Source organism: Thamnophis sirtalis, unplaced genomic scaffold, assembly GCF_051295495.1.
Source record: "Thamnophis sirtalis isolate CommonGarterSnake01/CBP01778 unplaced genomic scaffold, rThaSir2_p1.2 scaffold_1, whole genome shotgun sequence".
NCBI lineage: Eukaryota > Metazoa > Chordata > Lepidosauria > Squamata > Natricidae > Thamnophis > Thamnophis sirtalis.
The window spans coordinates 161,651,673-161,672,089 of NW_028261381.1; the positions used below are offsets into that span (position 1 = coordinate 161,651,673).

Genomic DNA, 20,417 nt, shown 5'->3' on the forward strand with positions numbered 1-20,417 from the left:
GCTCAGCTCCCAGCCCCGCCCCTTCAGGCGAACTCCAAAATCAAAGAGTCTCTGAGGTCGTCCTCTCGCGGAACTGCGAAGTCTCGCGAGATAGCGGTTCCCTACCCGTCTCGTCTAAAAGCTGGTTGCCTTGGTAACCGCGTCTGCCTAGTTTTGTGGGTTTTTTCCCACCCTTGTGGCTAAGATGATAATTCTATATCCGTGAAATTTATCATTAAAGGCTAAGCATTTATTTTAAGGATTTTAAGTATCCACCAGTCATTCGTTTTTTTTAAAGTCGGGCACCTTTAGAAGAAAAAACTATTTTTTTCTTGGTAGCCAAGGCAACGAAATACATGTACATATGATTTAATGTCTCCTTTCAGATCTTTTTTTAGCTCTCCAATTTCCATCACATGAGATTTTCAGGGAGCAAAGCATGACAACAATTTGCCCAAGAGGATAGGGAAAGAGCTTAATGGCTTTGTGGGGGTCTGATGAGAATCTTCGCTGGAAAGAAGGAAATTTAAACTAATATAAAGAATAGTACTAAAAAAAGTAAAACAACGAATGTGTAAAAATATAAATGTAAAATTACGGTTTTGGGGCTGCATAACTAGCCATTATTTACTTGAGATAGTGTGTATGTGTAATAATAAAGAACATAATTTCCAGCAAAACTTGTTAATCTTTAAAATGACTTAGCTGTTTCTGTTGCTTTATGTAATGGAGGCAATTATACTTTTGCTACTGCAGTATGCTATTCTAATTTACTAAGAGACTACTGCCTTGTGGTTACTATATTAATCATCTATTATTTTTATTCATCATAGTTAATGATATTGCAGTCTGATTTTCATGCAGAAAGTGTTTCTCAACATCGGATTTGCATGCACTTTTACATGTAATTATTATCTTTTAACTTTCTTGTCTACATTATTTGAAGCCTAAACAGAAAACAAAGCAAAATTAAAAGGAAATATTATGATATATTATTGTAGTTGACTAGAACATTATTTAAAATAAATTCAAAAAGTTTTACTAGTTGTTATGCTTTGCCTGCAGTAGAATTGTATTTAAAGAGTCTGTGATCATTTGTATCAGAGAATCAACCATTCAGGAAGTGTTCAGTGGTACCCCACAGTTAGGACTGAAGCATAGTTAATAGAAAAGGCATTTAGCATAATATACCAAAATTTAGTCAACAGCATAAGTTAAAGAATATAGTACAAGTTTTCCTGCAGATGAACAAAGCATGCACATAACCAAAAACTGTGTATTGAATACTAAAAATGCTTTCCGTACAGAACAATGTCAGAATAGGAAGTGGCCACCTTACGTACGGATAGTCCTCGACTTATAACAGTTCGTTTAGTGACTGTTCAAAGTTACAATGATACCGGGGGAAAAATGACTTATCACTGTTTTTCACAGTTACTTTGAAGCATCCCCATGATCATGTGTTAAAAATTCAGATGCTTGGCAACTGGTTCATACTTATGACTGTTGCTGTGTCCCAGAGTCATATGATCCCCTTTTGCAACCTTCTGACAAGCAAAGTCAATAGGGAAGCAGATTCACTTAACAACCAGGTTACTAACATATCAACTGCAGTGATTCTTTTAACAGTTGTGACAAGCAAGGTCGTAAAATGGGGCACAACTCACTTAACAAATGCCTCACTTAACAACAGAAATTGTGGTCATATGTCGAGGACTACCTATACAGAGATGGGATGACATCTGAGATAGTGCAGTGGAGGAGGAAGAAAACAGAACTCAGAAACTCTCTTAGTGGACAATGTAAAACCAAGCTAGCCAGGAGATAGACAGATTCTCACACTGTGACCCAGGAGGGAGCTACTCACTCAGGCATTGTAGCCCCGTTTTGTTCAGCAGGATTTTGCCACAGAGAGAGCAACAGGTGCCATTAGAGAAGGCGCCTAATGCTAGTTCATGCCCATGCAGTGCCTGTGTTCGTTCCTTTGCCTCCACAGCCTCCTTCTCCCGATCTTTATTCTTACCCTAAGGGAACAGAAAATGCCATAATGTCAAGATTTTGTACAACTAAATATTATCGAAAGTCCATTCACAATATATTCCTTTCCAATTCAGTTCTTGGAACATTATTTTAAGGATATTTATATTTTTCTCTTTGATCTCTCTAGGGCCACAGCAAAGAGATTTTTCTACGCTTTTTATTTGATTGTTTTAATGCAAATTAGGGGATTGAATCTGAGACATTCTGTAAAGAAAATAGGGGGCTCCACCTTTGAGGCATTATTCCTGCTTAATTCTTCTTTCTTATGACACCTTCATTATAAACTTCTGATATAAAACCGTAGGTTTCATTGTGTCGAGTGGTTTATAGACAGCCCTCTCACCTTCTCCTTCTGCCATGATCCAGTGACACGGTTGCGCAGATTGCTCAGTCGGCGCTTCACCTTTGTGCCCTTTTCAGTTTTGTCATTCCTTGGACTCTCGTCACACCTGTTGTACGTAAGTAGGGAAGGATGAAAAGAGGGAAATCAATAAATTTAGCTAGAGGGAATCTATTTTAGATGACTTAATTTCTTATGTCTTCCATTCAAAAAGCTTCCAAAATAGTTAACAAAATATAAATATGCTATATTTTAACCAATAGAAATGACAGGCAGAGAAAACCAAATTGATAAATAAGGAGGGCTAAATATCTCATCCAGTCTAAAGCTAAAACATCTAACAAAGGCCTTAGAAAATAAGTTTTTTCTTGGTGCCAAAATTATAAAGTAGGCAACCAGCAGAGCTGCTGAGCCTGACATACCCCATCTTTATTATGTTTATAAATAACTCAAGGTGGTGAGCATACATAATGCTGCTTCTTCCTGGCTTACAACAACCCTGTGAGGTGGATTGGGTTGAGAGAGAGTGACTGGCCCTAAGTTATCCAGCTGGCTTTCGTGGACTAGAACTCATAGTCTCTTGATTTCTACTTCACCCTTTTAACCACTATACAATCTTCTCAATCCTATACTGAAGAAATGCAAAGATACAGAACGGATCCCATATTTTCATGAGCACTATCATTGTACAAGTAATCCTCAATGTATGACTGGTTGCTTAACAACCATTTGAAGTTGCACCAGACATCCCCAGAGCTACTTACACCCCGTTTTTGAACACCTATTAAGGAAAATGGATTCATTTAACGACTGCATTATTGGCATAATAATTGCCACAAAAACTGTCCCCCCAAAAATGGGTCTGGTCATGTGATATGCCTTGACTTATGACCACAATGGCTTATGATCATAATACCAGGCTCAATTACGGTTATAAGTCAAGGACTAGCTGTATATTCAACACTACCCCTTTTGGGGACAAAAATGTAATATTATGCACATAGATACAGAGGTAACTTACTCATTAGACAGGAATTCAAACCAAGTCAAGTTTTGCTGGGTTTCACTTTTACCTTCAGGTGAGTACAACACCTGTTTAGCACTGGCAAGGAAACACAGTTAAAAAAAGGCATTATAATAAAGGCAACCTAAAAAGTTAAGATACTGATGGAGCAAACTGCTGGTTTAAATTAGTAAAGGTAAATATAAAGGTTCCCCTCGCACATATGTGCTAGTCGGTCCTGACTCTAGGGGGCAGTGCTCATCTCCGTTTCAACGCCAAAGAGCCAGCGCTGTCGGAAGATGTCTCCATGGTCATGTCGCCACCATGACTAAATGCCGAAGGCACACGGGACACTGTTACCTTCCCACCAAAGGTGGCCCCTATTTTTCTACTTGCATTTTTACGTGCTTTTGAACCACTAGGTTGGCAAAAGCTGGGACACGTAACAGGAGCTCACTCCATTACGTGGCACTAAGGATTCGAACTGCCGACTTTTCTGATTGACAAGCTCAGCATCTTAGCCACTCAGCCACTGCGTCCCTATTGCTTAAATTACAGTGCTGATATTCAATAACATAGGAACCACCACCATTTTTCTGTTCTTATATCAATTAATGTCATGATACATTGACATTAATTCTGTGTGGCGGGGTCCAGAAAGAGTGCCTTCTCTGCTATTGCCCCGCCCTGTGGAACACTCTCCCCCGAGGTGAGGTTGCTCCTCCTCTCCTAGCCTTCCAGAAAGGTGTGAAAATAGCTCTGTGACCTTGTTTGGGGCGCAGAGAGGAACATGCAGCCATAGGGCGGTTTAACTCCCCGAAAACCCTCCCCCACCTTTTAATTAATTGTTGTTAATCCTTGCCTCTTTAAAATTTTATATACTGTATTTATGCTTTTAATGTTTTATTTGCATACCATCCAATCCCTCTATGAGGGAGTTGGGAGTTCCTAAATATAATTAATTAATACAAATAGCGTTTTTAAAAAGAAGAATTTGTAAAATGCTGTACTATAGCCAGACTGGGGTCTAAAACTTTTAAATATCAGTCTTCCAATCCACTCTTTGGAAATAAGAAAGATACCTAGCCAAATATGGTGGTGTTAAAAACAAATCCAGAATAATCTATTTTTGCTGACCTCTCTATTAAGATAATTTGAATGTCTTTCTATATTTTCCCAGGAGTTTTCTATCACCTGCACTAGCCACTCTGGACCTACCAGGCAATAATTATGTAAAGGGATAATAGATGCTACTTTGGGAGTTTTCAACACTTACCTATGATACTGTGCTAGCTCCTTCAGCACCTCCTGAACCATTAACCTGTTAGAAAATGTAATTAAATCAGATGCACTTTTAGGAGCAATTCCCTACCTCTCTGCTAAAGAGCTACTTCAAGCAGGAGTCAATGGTACTAAATTGTCCCTATTTCCCAAATGCTTTCTTCCTCCTAGAGTTCCAAAATTTGAACAAACAACTTAATATTTTTCATCTATTTTTTAATTTCTACCAAAAATGCTCCCCCCCCCCCCCAAAGGGTGTCAGTCCAGAAAACATGTAAAAATGCCCAGGATTCAACTCAAGTAGAAAATGTTTCTTAAATTATCAATTAAATGCAATATCCCCAGACAGGATAAAATGCCAGAACAATGAACAGGGTTTCTTTAGACCAGTGTTTTTCAACCACTGTGCCGCGGCACACTAGTGTGCCGTGACATAGTGTAAGGTGTGCCGTGGGAGAATTACTTTATATATAGTCAATATAGGCACAGAGTTAAATTTTTTTAACATTTTCTAATGGTGGTGTGCCTCGTGATTTTTTTTCATGAAAAAAGTGTGCCTTTGCACAAAAAAGGTTGAAAAACACTGCTTTAGACTACAGATAGAAGAGGTAAATTTTCAAGGGGAAGAAGGATAGGGTTTTTTTTTTCATTCAGGCACTTACACTTCTGGGGCTACATGGTCCTTTTGAATCATATCCAGCACAGGTGGCACAATCCCTAAAATGCAATTTTGAAAAGATTGGGATATGAAAGAACCTTAGAATCCTTCTTCAGTTCTCTAGCTTCCCACAGGAATTTTTAAATATTATTTTTTGAATAAACCACGGGGCTCTGGTTCATACGTAACATTAAACTATTATGTATAGGTTCAAATATCACACTAAGCCAGGGGTGTCAAACTCGATTTCATTGAGGGCCACATCAGGGTTGTGTTTGACCTCGGGAGAGGCGGGGAGAGGCGCCAATTCGACATCACTTGTGTCGGGAGTGCCTGTGGTAGCCCGAGCACTCTGCCAGCAAAAGCAGGCTCCCCAGCTCCATTTTTGGCTGCGATGGCCTCCTGCAACCCTCTGCCAGTGAAAACAGTGCTCGGAAGGGCTGCATGCTGCCTTCCCATGCTCTGTCTTCACTGGCAGAGGGTTGCAGGAGGCTGTCCCAGCCAAAATTGGAGCTCAGGAACCCATTTTCACTGGCAGAGGTACCATGGGCCGGTCCTTCACTGTTTGCAGGGCGGCCCTGTAGGCCAGATCTAAGCACCCAGCGGGCTGGATCCGGCCCCCGGGCCTTGAGTTTGATACCCCTGCACTAAGCAAAAGCCAAACCCCACTATAGCTGCATATGAACTTAACTACTCTCCAAAAGAAGCTAGAAGCAAACAAAGTGGCATATTTGCCCCATTGTCAAAGACAAAGTCAAAAATAAAAGCAGACAAACACATTTCCTCTCTTGGTCAAATCCAGTGTAAAATGTTTTTGAATAAGTTAGAAATGAAATACAAGCGGCTGCTACCGAACCTATTTGTAGGAACATTTATATGTTAAGTTCATTCTTTAACATATATTTTTTCTAATATTTTTGTGCAGTGATAACAGTGAGATATGAATTCTTACCAGTAGACAGACATAAAAACTATACTTAATATCTCAGGAACATATTGACTGTTCTTCCAAGGTGGCACAGTGGTTAAATGCAGCACTGCAGGCTACTGCTAGATCAGCAGGTCAGCGGTTCAAATCTCACCGGCTCAGGGTTGACTCAGCCTTCCATCCTTCCGAGGTGGGTAAAATGAGGACCCAGATTGTTGGGGGCAATATGCTGACTCTCTGTAAACCGCTTAGAGAGGCCTGAAAGGCCTATGAAGCGGTATATAAGTCTACTGCTATTGCTATTGCTATTGCTATTGCTATCTTTTTAAAAAATAAATAAAAGAATGTAAAACTTGTCTAACTTCATAACTGAACAATTTACATCTTGTACAAAGCGGGGAATTTTAAATTTGCTTTCTTCCATCCAGTTATTTCTATAGCTTAACCATTTCTAGAAGTCCATCAATCCTGTTCCTACAATCGGCAGCTTTGGCTTAAGAGATGTCCCTCTGTTGGAAGGTGTTACATCAAAAGCAATATTCCCATCATATGTTTGCATCTGATAGCATCTCTTTTTTCCAGAAAATCTGTTAACTACCAATTGAAGAGGGCTACTAACCCACTGAGATTGGAAGCGGGACTTCCAGGCTTTGGGGTACATGTTGAGAGGGGACATTACCACAGGAACATGAGATAGAAGTAGACCTCAGCCGCTTCCCACTGTTGTCACTATCCTAAAAGAGAGAGAGCAACCCATTAGCACTGCTCTCTTTAACCCTGCACATATTTTCACTAAGAACATAGTAACAGTATAGCTAAATCGATTTAGGCCACCACCCTGTTCCCATCATCATCATCATCATCATCATCATCATCATCATCATCATCATCTTTTAACAACCACATAATCCCTTGTGGGGTGGAGTCTAAGCACTAAAAGGAGTTGAGTATTTACTGGCCAGATGTCAGCCTCTGTTTTGCTGCTTGCTTTCGGCTGCCATTGAAACGGAGGGGGGGGGCATTGTATGTGGGTGGGGAAGTGTCAACACAGGAGTGACTGTAAAAGGGAGTTTTGTTCTCACCATCTACTGCGGCAGATAAAGGAGTTGCCGCCAAGGCCAGCTGTCCGGCATACCAGCCTGATGATGCTTTTTGAAGATGTCTCCCACATGACACCTGTGGGGTGTTTGGATTGGACTATGGGATGGTGTTACCAAGGGGAGGGGAATGGGTTACATATTGATATCTATGATTACGCTCGCTTTTGCCTCAGATCTTGCTTTGCCTAGCTACTATCTACTCATGGCCAGTAAAAGCACTCTTAATTCTGCAAAATGGAGTTGAGTGGTTTCTTTCTTGGTTACTGAGCAAAGTTGCCCTTCCTGTTGCCAACATGGAGCTTTGTTCAGCAGATATAGTCTCATCATGACTATCTGCCTCTACCTAGGATCAAACTCACAGCCTCCTGATTGCGAGGCAAGAGCTCCACCTCTAGGCCACCGTATCACTCATACTGGATTCCCACCATGAAACTCCCTAAATGAGAAACCTACAGAGAGAACCTAGGGAAATACAATTTTCTTGCTTGTGTTCTCCTGCAATTGGTGTTAGCACCCTGCTGGAGTGAATTTTTTTGGTAATGTTTGCTTTTTTTTAATTTCAATTATCTAGGCACATTAACAATAATGTCAAACTTTTCTAAAGCCATCTTGGACATGTAGCATCTCCAGTTCCACGTAGAGTTCTAATCTGCATTGGATTATCCTAAACTTTATTTTGCTAGCACGTGAAATGATATGGGAGTTGCACACCCTATTAACTCCCTATCTTTGATATTGATATGTAGAGTGGCTTCTTCCTCTGTGCCAATCTCCAAATTAGCTGCTATAATTTAGTTAGAATCCTTATCGATTCATCTTCTGTTTCTTACTATATTTCTGTAGCTACTCCACAATTCCTGGAGCCTTCTAATTTGGTAATGACCAGAGCGCTGATCTAACTTCATCTTAAAATGCTAGAGGTTCTTGTAAGTAGGGAATATTTTCTAAGGCAGTGATGGCAAACCTTTTTGGCACCAGGTGCCCAAACCAGAATGCACATGCATGTGTGTGCATGTGCGCATGTTGGATCGCCAGAAACCCCAAGACCAGGTGGGCGGCGTGTGCATGCCTGTTTTTTTGGCTGTTTTTGGGACCGTTTTGGCCCAAAAATGGCCTGAAAAATGGTCTGCTTTTGGGGCATTTTTTGGCCATTTTCAGGCTGTTTTTCAGACCATTTTCAAGCCATTTGTAGGCATTTTTGGGCCATTTTCCAGTGCTCCAGTGCCCGCAAAGACCAGCTGGCTGGCGTGTCAGAAACCAGAAGAGCAGCTGGCGATGGTGCACGTGCCAACAGAGAGGGCTCTGTGTGCCAACCCTGGCCTGTGTGCCATAAGTTCACCATCACAGTTCTAAGATACAGTATCTTAAACATTGATATTTGCACTGTACAGGATTTCAGTATATTCCTTCTATCTTTGTTTTACTTTCTTGGAATCAGTAATTATCTATCCATTGGTGTCCTTTAGCAGACAAATTAGGGGTTGAAATCTTCTGAGTCCAGAGATCTTTTGGAAGTCAATTCCCTATAGATGTTGTAATACAGGTAGTCCTCGACTTACAACAGTTCATTTCGTGACCGTTCAAATGTACAACGGCACTGAAGAAAAGTGAGTTATGACCGTTTTTTTCCCCACACTTACGGCCATTGTAGCATTCCCCCATGGTCACGTGATCAAAATCCAGACCCTTGACAACTGACTCACACTTATGACAGTTGCATGGCCCAAGGTCATGTGATCCCCATTTGCGTCCTTCTGACAAGCAACGTCAATGAGGAAACCAGATTCACTTAACAACCGGGTTAGTAATTTAACAACTGCAGTGAGTCACTCTTATCAAACTCTGGCAAGAAAAGTCGTAAAATGGGGCAAAACCCACCTAACAAATTTCTGACTAAACTTTGGGCTCAATTGTGGTTGTAAGTTGAGGACTACATGTGTTGCTTTTTTGCCTCTTCTAACAGCTCTCTTAATATTTTGGGTCAAATTCCTTCCTGAGAACTTTCTTTGCTCTGGCTTCAATCCACTTAATAATTTTCACCCCGTGTTCTAACACCCAGTTTGTTTTCTTCTTTTTCTTGGTCTTTGGCGGTCTCTTCTCATAGTAATTTTCTTAATCCAATCCCTCTGTTTCTTTATCAATGTTTCAGGATTTCGAAGTGATTTGTGATGTTCTCCTTGAAAATGGGTCAAGATATAGCCAGGCTCATATTGTGGAAATTGGCTGGCTTTCTTCTTTCCCCTCTAGCTTAGCTTGGAATGTGAACATGACTAGCTCATGATCTCAACCACAGTCAGCCCCTGGCCCCTTCTTTCCTTAAGATGATGTCATGCTAATGTGTTCCTTGAACCCTGGGACACTCTGTTCACTTTTAGCACAAGAATAGGCAGCCCCCATTTGGCATCTATTAGAACACACCTCAGATTTAGCAGCAAACCATCATTTTTTTGGGCAGTTTCCAGTTTGTTGCCTAAAAAGGTGAAAAATAGATGTGTTAAACCCCTACAAAGTTTAACACACCTATTTTACACTTTAAATTCCCCTAACCCTTTCTCCCAAATTGTCTTCTGGGCTCCTAGATTTCCCCAATTACCTCCACCTCAGTGGTGGGATTCAATTTTTTTTTTACTACCGGTTCTGTGGGTGTGGCTTGGTGGGCATGGCAGGGGAAGGATACTGCAAAATCCCCCTTCCCTCCCCATTCTACTAACCTGCTTTCCAGCTCTGTTCTCTTGTACATGGCAACAGAAGAAGACCCAGCCGATCAGCTGGGACTCTGGAGGCAGTGAATAGATCAGGGGTGGGGCCAGCCAGAGGGAGGGGTATTTGCTGGTTCTCCGAACTACTCAAAATGTCCCTACCGGTTCTCCATCTTTGAAGACCAGCTGACCTTGCACCCATTTATTGATTCTACGCTTAGGGATGCAAATATTCACTTCAGAGGTGGCTTCCTACCAGTACGGTATGGTTTGGCTGAATAGGTAGTAACTCTGGCAGACACGTGACCGTACCGGTTATGTCCTCGGCGATGCCCATCTTGATTTTCCGTTCTGCACATGCACAGAACAATCTTTGTTGAAAAAATGTATTTTCCCTTTTTTAATGTTGTGCACATGCGCAAAATTTTCCGGATACCAAACCAGTAGTAATGGTGGCAGGAACCCACTCCTGATTCAATTGGTGTAAATTTATTAGGGACTCTGAAGGAGGAGCTGGCATGATAACTCTGAGCAGAGCCTCACGGTCAAGGAACAGGCATAGCTGCGATGCCCAATGCAAAATTGTGCAAAAATCCTCCTGGGTCTGATTGCTACCTGTTCCATTACGTTCTAAATCCAGAAGGACCTCCAGATTACATACAGGATCTGTTTGGGGCCCCACCCAGTACTAAATATGGTTTGTTTGTTTTTTAAAAAACACCCAGATTTAGAAGATTCCAAACACCCAAAGCCCATTCAGCCTGGCTAGATTCAGTTATAGTCTGTTTTCTCATCCAGACCCTTAAAGCCCCCCAGGCACTAGGACAGGACATCCTCCCTTTGGTTTTCATTTCCAGGTTCCACACCCTAAGGGACCTGATCCCACAACTCTGCAATCATCTTTCTTGTAGTTGTGAAAATTTGATGACCATTAAAAGAAGTTTACATACCTTTCTACTTAATAGAGGAATTTGATTCTTCTACCCTACTGGTATTTAGCGGACACGTCCAGATTAACCATTGTTTTCAATTACTGTATTTTTTGGAATATAAGATGCACCAAGATTTTGAAGAGGCAAATTTAAAAAAAAAAAGTTTTTGCACTCTGCAGACCTCCCCAAAATGGCCCATTTTTTTGTGAAAACAGGCCCGTTTTTTTTTTTTAAAGGGGGCCGGCATGCATCGTCTTTAGGAGGCTTCCAGAGTGCTCCTGGGGGTTGGGGGGGCAAAAACGAGCAAAACACAGCGCATTTTTCACTCATTTTTGCCCTCCCCAGCCCCCAGGAGCACTCTGGAAGCCTCCTAAAGGCTATGCACGGCCATTTTTGCAAGGGGGCGGGGTTTCAGGAGGCCAAAAATGCTGTATTCAGTGTATAAGACGCACCCAGATTTTCTCCCTCTATGCGGGGGAGGTGCATCTTATACTCCAAAAAATACCGTATATACACTTGGTTTTATTTCAGGGTATTGTTTTAAATGCATCAATGTTGATTGGTTGCTTTCATGTTAAAAATGGTGTGGTCTCACTGGATTGGTTTATAATATTGTGTTATTGGGGTTTTTTTTTTTAAGTTGTTTTGTTTTATTTTGTACTATCCTGCAACTTTCCAATGCTGGGAGAAAATGCGGGTCCCAATTCAAAAATAAATCGCTGTCTGTTTCACAGATCAGGTCATCAGTCTACTTAGCCTGGATTGTCTTTTCCACTGATAGCACTTTTACATATTAGACAGGCAAAGGAACTGAGCCGTGGTGGCGCAGTAGTTAGAATGCGGTACTGCAGGCTACTTCTGCTGCCTACCAGCTGCCTGCAATTTGACAGTTCGAATCCCACCAGGCTCAAGATTGACTCAGCCTTCCATCCTTCCAAGGTGGGTAAAATGAGGACCCGGATTGTTGGGGGCAGTAAACTGTCTCTGTAAACCACTTAGAGAAGGCTGTAAAGCACTGTAAAGCAGTATATAAGTCTAAGTGCTATTGCTATTGTTACTTGCTAACTAATCCTTATCTGGAGATGCAGAAGGTTACACCTGGGACTTTTTTGCATTAAGTTTTAGGCTCTTCTTTTAATGGTTATGTTACCAGGTCTGAGTTATCTCACACACATAAACATACTTTGGTAAAGCCTCAAGCCATGGTGTTAACTAGCTTTTGGGTTTTTTTTTAAAGGACCGGGAGGCACTTGAGACAGCTGACTGAAGCAAAGAAGCTAATCTGGGTGCTCTCATTGGCAGGTTAGGTGGGTGCCACATTCACTCCATAATGCAGGGCAGCCAAGGAAACAGCCAAGACTCACCACATTCCCAGGCTTTTCCACAAGGCCCAGATTTTGGCCCAAAGGCTCATCTTCCGTCTTGATCACACCGCTAGCACTCCAAGTTTCTAGTCCTGACCAAGACAGAGGTGGGGAGAAATCAGGGAGACTCTTCTCCTTTTCTTCCTCCCTTTCTGTGTCACTCCCTAGCTCTGATGCATCCAGACTGAACCTGATGGGGAATAAAATTGAATCACAGCAGAAGAAACATTTCAAGGACACAACAGTCTTAACTCTCGACCAGACCTAAGACACTTTTATTTAGCATCTTAGTATGATTTATGTTGATTGCTTATTTAGTATAAGCCTATAATTATCACTAAATGTTGCATTTTATGATTTATGATGAATGTTTTTTATGACAACTGTGATCATGATTTATCACTTACAGCTTTTAGGTACACTGAGCGCTTATGCACAAATTCCTTGTGTGTCCAATCACACTTGGCCAATAAAGAATTCTGTTCTGTTCTGTTCTGTTCTATCCTATTGACACTTTTAAGGGGTTTTCTCGTTTTTTGTACTGATGCCTTAAAATGCAGAGTTAAGCATTCTAGGAACCCGTTTTAAAACAAGTGGGGGAAATAGATTCTATGTTGCTATGCTTTGATTAAGTGCAATTTCTTTGATTTTTTTTTCCTGCTGTATTTCTTCAATTATTATAGTAATAGTATTCTTATAATAATATCCTGAAGAACTTTGAAAATTCATTAGCTATAAAAAGAAAAGAGAAGAAAACTTTGAATCCTCATGGATATTGCCTGAGAGTCCTGGTGGGTAAGTTAAGTTAAGCAAGCATGCTGTGAATTAGGTGACAGAAAACTATTTTTTAGCTTATTATATTTTTGTTTACAATCTTGACATTTAATGCATTTGCCTCACCCAATATGGCTTAACATACCTATTATTCATTCTCAATCATGCATGTCATGATTGTCCCAAAGGTGCATTTCAAAAGGCAACTGGGGGGGGAAGGTGGAGGGAGGGAGGGATATATATTAGGCTAGACACGATGTGTTAGATCTCAATGCAATGTGACTTCACATGTATACTGTTTTTCTCTAATTTTTCTTTAAAAATAGGATAAGCCAAGTACATTAACATATAGTGGAAATACACCAAGGGGAGGAGGAGTAGGAAAGAAGAAGGATGGGTAGAGAGGGATGGGAGAGAGGGTGGGTGGGGGAAGGCAAAAAGGAAGGGGGGAGTGGATCTGGAGAGAGGAGTGGTAGAGGGCGAGGGGAAGTAGGGTAGAGGGGGATGATGGAGGGAAGATAGAAAGTTGGAGGGTGGTGGAAGAAAGAGGTGTATGGAGAATGGAAGAGGTATATTGGGCTTTTATTTTCTGGGGCATTGTCGACAAGAGGAATTGATGCAATTATTGTTTAATACTGTATGGTGTATACATGTGAGTGTATGAAAATGAAAATAAAATATAGTAAAACACAAAAGGCAACTGGACATTTGAAGAAGCTTCATGAATGAGAAGCAAACTATTTTGAAGAAGAAAACCAAGAGAGTCCAGTTGCCTTTTGAAAAGCACTCTGGGATATTAATCCTTAGCTGACCCTTCTTGCTTGCAAGTAAAACTTTTTATAAAGTTTCAAGCAAAATTATTGCATGCAGAATTAGTATATAACTGTACATTTCTTCTCGGCTTAAGCTGAGTAAAGATGCCAGGTTCCCTGTTAAATTTATTTAGATTGCTTTTATAGCATATTCACAAGAATAACTCGGGGTCTGTTGGGGCACTGATTGAGAATTGATGTTTTTTGGCATGTTCTTCTAACAAGTAATTTAAGATCATGTGGTTTATTTCTATTTGTTTTATTAAAGAACATCTTTAAAGAGTTGATGGAGGAGCTCAAGAGAAAGGGAGTCACAGAGCACAAGCTGCTCTTGATCACAGAAGTGATCTCTGAATCTCTGACGATCCATTGTGAGACTTAGTGGGGAGGTACAACTCCCAAACTTGATCAGCCTCCCCCACTCCCACCCCCATTTTTTATACCTGGCATAAGGTCTGCCTAGCCACAGGAGAAGTCCAGAAAGCCTAAGACAGAAAGCTTTGCCAAGATCCCAAGAGCAGATAATTCCTCAGGAACCTTATAAGGAGGAGCGAGTTTAAAATAACCCCTCTTCTGGCGCTATAAAATCAATATCGCTTGTTCAGAGTTGGCAGTAAAATAGGGAGACATCCACTCACGAGATTGTTACAGCTGAGTCCTTAAAAAGGAATGCCCAGGGTTAGTTGCACTCCCGAAATTAAACAAATATTCAAATTCAGGGGTGTCAAACTCGATTTCATTGAGGGCTGCATAAGCATTGTGTTTGACCTCGGGAAGTGGGGTGGGGGTGGCCAGCTATACATCACTCATGTCAGGGGTGCCTGTGATGGCCCAGGAGCTCTGCCAGCAAAAATGGACTGTTTCCAGGGTGGCCCTGTGGGTCAGATCTAAGCACCCCGCGGGCTGGATCCAGCCCTCGGGCCTTGAGTTTGACACCCCTGTTCTAATTCAACACCTGACAGCTTTTCCTCATTATAAGCATTGATAGCAATTCTTATTTTTAAGACAGCCCCTTTTCCTTTTGAAAGGCATGTTGCAAATATCTGTATAGTGGCATTTTAGCTGATACTAGCCAGAATTTGGGTATTTAGAAAATCAGAATGTAGTTTTGCAAAACCTGAATGGGTGCAAATAAAATGAAACACTTTACAAATTAACTTCATAGGCTAGGTAAATCAAAAGGTAAGTTCTTTTGAGATACGAGTTCTTGGGTTAAAAGGAGAATCTTCTGTGAATTCTGTGTGTTTATTAAAGTAAGCTCCGCAAACCCACAGTGTTCATTTCCTCACTAACAACTTACAACATCCTCATAGCCTCATTTAGCTGTTATTGAAGTGATATAAAGCCTGTCCATTGCACTGTTATTTTGGCACTACAGTTGGATAACTTTAGAAGATGTTATAAATCGCTTATGCAGAAATTAAGTTGATTTGTGACCACAGAACACATTTGTTTCCTTTGTTCGCATCCAACACTCTTGGTTGCATCAACACTTGGTTGATCCAGGGGGAAAAAGTGAACCTTGCACTTAGGGGAAAACGCTAGGAAGAAAAAAAATGTATTATTTATTATTTTATTATTTTTATATTCTAGGATTAAATTAACAGAAAGGATGGAGTAACTGGATCCCTTGGACTTCAAGGCGATCAAACTGGTCAGTCCTAGAGGAGATCAACCCTGACAGCTCTTTAGAAGGCCAGATCCTGAAGATGAAACTCAAATACTTTGGCCACCTAATGAGAAGGAAGGACTCACTGCAGAAGAGCCTAATGCTGGGAAAGATTGAGGACAGAAGAAGAAGAGGACGACAGAGAATGAGGTGGCTGGATGGAATCACTGAAGCAGTCGGCTTGGGCTTAAATGGACTCCAGGGGATGGTAGAGAAAGGAAGGCCTGGAGGAACGTTGTCCATGGGGTCGCAATGGGTCAGACATGATTTCGCAGCTAACAACAACAACAACAACAAATTGACACAATTATCACCCAATGAGCTACATGACTAGGGGAATGTGAAACCCAGCTTCCCATGTTTATTGTATTCAAAACCAATATTTGCAAGTTATTTGCTTCACACAGGCAACTAAATTCAGATCTCTGTTCAGCAATTGAGTCATGTAAGACCATATCATTCAAGCAATATAATACACATCACACTTAATATAATCCAGCAGCTTCCAGCAGGAGCATAGTCATGAAAGCACATTTGGAAAGCACTAGTTGCAGAAACTTGCCATTCTTTAAAATGAACAAGATTTTGTGGTGATTTAAGAACAAGCAGACAATGGGTTCCACAAGATCTTCTTGGGGATTTATTCCAATAGATATAAACTGTGTCTAGTACTGAGCACTCAACCCACTAAAGCACATCCAACCCAGGCTATGAAAAAGATAATACTACCATATATCAACAATATCTCAGAAACAACCAACCGATTATTACAACCACATGATATCACCAAAGCATACACAAAAACAAAGGCATCATGTACAACATCCAATGTAAGAATGTAGCAGCTGCTATGTAGAGTAGATAGGCAGAAGACTAACATAGCACATCCATGAACACCAATTAACAGTCAAAAGACACAATGAAAACCTCTTAATCTCATAATATGGACAGATTCAACCATTGGGAAAGTTTTAGCATGCTAGATCAAGCATGCTAGATCCAAAAATGCTAGAGAATTCCTGGAAGCTTAGCACTCAGGCAAATCAGCCATCAATAGAGATATACCACATTCAAACGGGACAGTACAAAAGCTAAGAAGGAAACTGTTGTGGCCCAGCAGGAGCCGTTGGAGCTGTCACCAGACTCCAACAGCGAGAGGCCCTATGAGTCAGCCCTGGAGGATGTGGAGGACCCTGGACAGGGTTCCGACTCCAAGTAGGGCGCAGAGAGACTGGTTGGCCACCAGGTGGCGCCTGAGCCTTGGATCAGTGGGGAGGAGACAAGGGAGAGTGATCCAGAAACCAACTGTGAGTTGTTCCGGGATGCACGCCATCGAAGGGCTACTCGGCATCAAGAACAACTACGTAATTACAGGAGGTAATTACGCTCAGCTGATGGTCATTAGGCTCCTCTCCAGACTATAAAAGAGACTGCTTGTGCCACACGCTTCTTGCAGAAGTCAACGCTTTGACTAAAGAGAAACAAACTTGGCCCGCTGGATTGCAGCCAGAGTTTGTCTGAATTGCTGCCAAAGTTTGTCGGCCTTGCTACCAAGGTCCTTATCTGTTTGTTTACTTGGCTTTCAGCCACCGAGAATCTGAGCTTGTTATTAAAGGATATTCTCATTTAAGCTTGTCTCGGCATTTGTTACTGGACAGAGGAGGGGGTCGGAACAGAAACAGACCGAAAACAGACTCTCCAGCAGCCAACACCCAGATATGCAGGGATTAACACCAGACAAAAAGAAATCAAACAGAAAACAATATCCCAATCAAGGAACTACAAAGGAGAAAATGACACCCACATAAAGACACCCAAACAACGTATAAACAGGGAGCAAACTCCACACTTACTACCATGTTTCCCCAAAAATATATTCCCCAAAAATATTTTCTTTTGACCCCCGAAATAAGCATTTGGCCTTATTTTCGGGAAGGTCTTATTATTTTTGAGGTGCAGGAGGCGGTGAGGGTGGTCACCTCATGGCTGCTGCTGTGTTGCAATATTTTCGGGGAGGGCTTATTTTCAGGGGAGGGCTTATTTTAGCGCATGCGCTCAAAAGCCCAATTGGGCTTATTATCTGGAGAGGTCTTATTTTCAGGGAAACAGAGTAGCATTGATAATGTTACCTAGTTGGGTAATGAAAAATCTTTAGACAGCCAAGTTCAGAGAGCATCAAGGATAGCACAGAATAAGATAATTTCAGAAAATATATTGCTTTATCACTATGTCCTTAAAAGGATAGTTGGAATATGAAAGCCCTTATTCCAGTCTGAAAAGAGGTTAGAAATACAGCTGGCAGGGAATTCATACAGTACGTACATACATACCAGGGGTGGGTTTCAACCGGTTCGCAGTGGTCCCTGCGAACCAGTTGGTCGCCGAACCCGGAAGTAAGTAACTTCCGGGAACGGCAAAGGGCGCGCCCGCCCGCCCGCGGTCCTTACCCGGTTTTGACGAGTTCTGTGCTTCCACGCATGCGCAGGACGCATACAGCGCCTGCGCGATCATCCAGGAGCAGCTGGAACGTCGCGCAGACGCTAGTACGCATGCGTGCACCACGCGCGTGCACGAGGACGCCGCCGGCCCCGTTCCAACCGAACCGGTTGGAACGGGGCGAGAAACCCACCCCGATACATACATACATACATACATACATACATACATACATACATACATACCAGAGGTGATATTCTACCGGTGTGGATTGGGTCTCCCAAACCATCAGCAGAAGTCACAGGTGGCTCTACCCACCCACCTGTGTGCGGCTCTATGGCATCTCATTTAGACCATTTTTTCACCAAAAGCGTATGTGCACACTCAAATTTGCGAACCGGTAAGGAAGGTAAGTGTATAACACCACTGATACATATATACATGCATACATACATACATACATATATACATACATATTCATTGAAAGTATTTTCTATAATCCATAGAGCCTAAATTGGCTATCTGAAACTCTATTTTACCTGAAAAGTAATAGCATCTTAAGAGCAGCGCAGAAGAAAAATAAGCTTTCCTTAAACAAAGAAACTGCAGAAAATCTTGCTCATTAGAGCAGAGCTCAGGCATCAGTATGAAAATTTTAGTATAAAGCATATTCCTCATACCTGAGTAATTGCCTAAATTACAGTAGTAGCCACTTTGGTCGAGTGGTTAAAAGACACCAAGCTGTAGCCTGGGGGTCTGTGAGTTCTAGTCCTGCCTTAGGCATGGAAGCCAGCTGGGTGACTTTGGCCCACTCATTCTCTCTCAGTACCAGTCACCTCCACAGGGTGCTTGTGGTGGGAAAAATAGGAGGAGGAAGGAATAATAGGTAGGTTGCAACCTAGAACTCTTTATAAAAATGAAAGAAGGGTATAAATGCATACATTTGTGGCTGTTGCCTTTTTAAAGTAGTTCATTCACATTCTTTTGCTTAAATTAGGTATATCGTCTCATTACTGCATGTATTGCAAACAAAGAGAAGTTCAAAGAAAGATGCAATTTCAATGATGGAATGTTTAGTTTTACTCAATCAACTCCAATATCAATCTTTTCAACTTTCCCATTCCTAGGATAGACTCACCTACGCTGGGCATCTGTTGGCGACTGAAGACCTTCCCAGCTGTGCCGCCGGGAGGTAGACATAGACCTGGTCAAAACTGGAAAGCCTTCCTCGGTGTACAGTGTCCCTTCCTGCTCACCTTTGACAAAACGCTCCTGGTTCTTAGAACTGCATGGACAAGCACAGACCTCCTCCAAGTAGTGATGTGCCATCTCAAAACTGGCTGGGGTATCCAAATTCTGAGTACTGGCAAATGCCTCCTCACAACCTGTGGAATGTTTTGCTGATGAGCAAAAACCAGGAGTTTCCTGTGATGTCCAATCATGCTGCAAGAGCATGTTGCTATTCGTCTCTGTAGGCCCAGCAAATCCCAGATCCTTATAATACTCTGATCCCTGGAGAGCAGAGTCTATAGAGAGTAGATCTTCTGTGCTGCTGTCAACAATACATGGAAGTGTGTTCTGCTCTGGAGAAGAAGCGTCTTCCTGCCGATGGGAGGGAAGGAACAAACAAACAGTTAAATATGCCAAGGGAGGCCAGGCATGGATGGAGACATAGATAGACATACAGAGAGTTTAGTAGTTAAGGTGGGCTAGAAATTGGGAGAATGTGAGTTCTAGTTCTCCCTTAGGCATAAACGCTGACTGGGTGACTTAGGGCCAATCACCAGGAGGCTGTGAGTTCTAGTCCCACCTTAGCCACGAGAGCAGGGTGGGTGATTTTGGGGCAGTCACTCTCTCTCAGCTCAACACACTTCCCTAGCTGTGGTTGTGAGGGGGGGGGGCAGACGCATTACCTTGAATTGCACAAAGAAGATTTAATAATAAGCAAGAGTTGTATAAAAGAAGAGGTAATTCTTTCTTCTAATGGCATTTTTCCCCCTATTCTGTAATACCTGGCGCAATATAAGTTGTGCTTCAGCCTTTCTGGATCCTATTTGAATATAGCTTATGTTATCATAGGTTGAATTCAGTCATCATGCTAACCCATAAAGTGATTTGTACACATTTGGTTTACTAAAATCAGACCCTATAGCCGTGATGGCGAACATATGGCATGCTTGCCTCAGGGGGCACACGGAGCCATATCTGCCGGCATGTGAGCTGTCAGTTCCAGCATGCATGCGCGCACCGGCCAGCTGAGTTTTGGCCTTCCAGAGGGCCAGAGGAGGACATTGTCACCCTTCCCAGGCTTCAGGAAAGCCTCCGGAGCCAGGGGAGAGAGCAAACGGCTTCCCCGGAAGCTGGAAACGGATCATTTCTGAAATTCCGGTTGCCCATTGGGT

At 42.0% G+C, this 20,417-nt stretch overlaps 1 protein-coding gene across 1 annotated transcript in view; it reads right to left on the reverse strand.

The window, feature by feature from the left end:
• The window catches only part of ARHGEF18 (Rho/Rac guanine nucleotide exchange factor 18), an 88,475-nt gene that overhangs the window by 57,259 nt on the left and 10,799 nt on the right, over positions 1 to 20,417 (reverse strand). Inside the window, exons 3-10 of the mRNA XM_087701844.1 lie at positions 19,154 to 19,617; positions 12,325 to 12,514; positions 6,909 to 6,963; positions 5,306 to 5,360; positions 4,639 to 4,683; positions 3,381 to 3,461; positions 2,363 to 2,468; positions 1,847 to 2,003 (exon numbers count right to left, since the gene is read on the reverse strand). Coding sequence (XP_087557970.1) covers positions 1,847 to 2,003; positions 2,363 to 2,468; positions 3,381 to 3,461; positions 4,639 to 4,683; positions 5,306 to 5,360; positions 6,909 to 6,963; positions 12,325 to 12,514; positions 19,154 to 19,617 — 1,153 coding nt within the window. The remainder of the gene's footprint in view (positions 1 to 1,846; positions 2,004 to 2,362; positions 2,469 to 3,380; positions 3,462 to 4,638; positions 4,684 to 5,305; positions 5,361 to 6,908; positions 6,964 to 12,324; positions 12,515 to 19,153; positions 19,618 to 20,417) is intronic.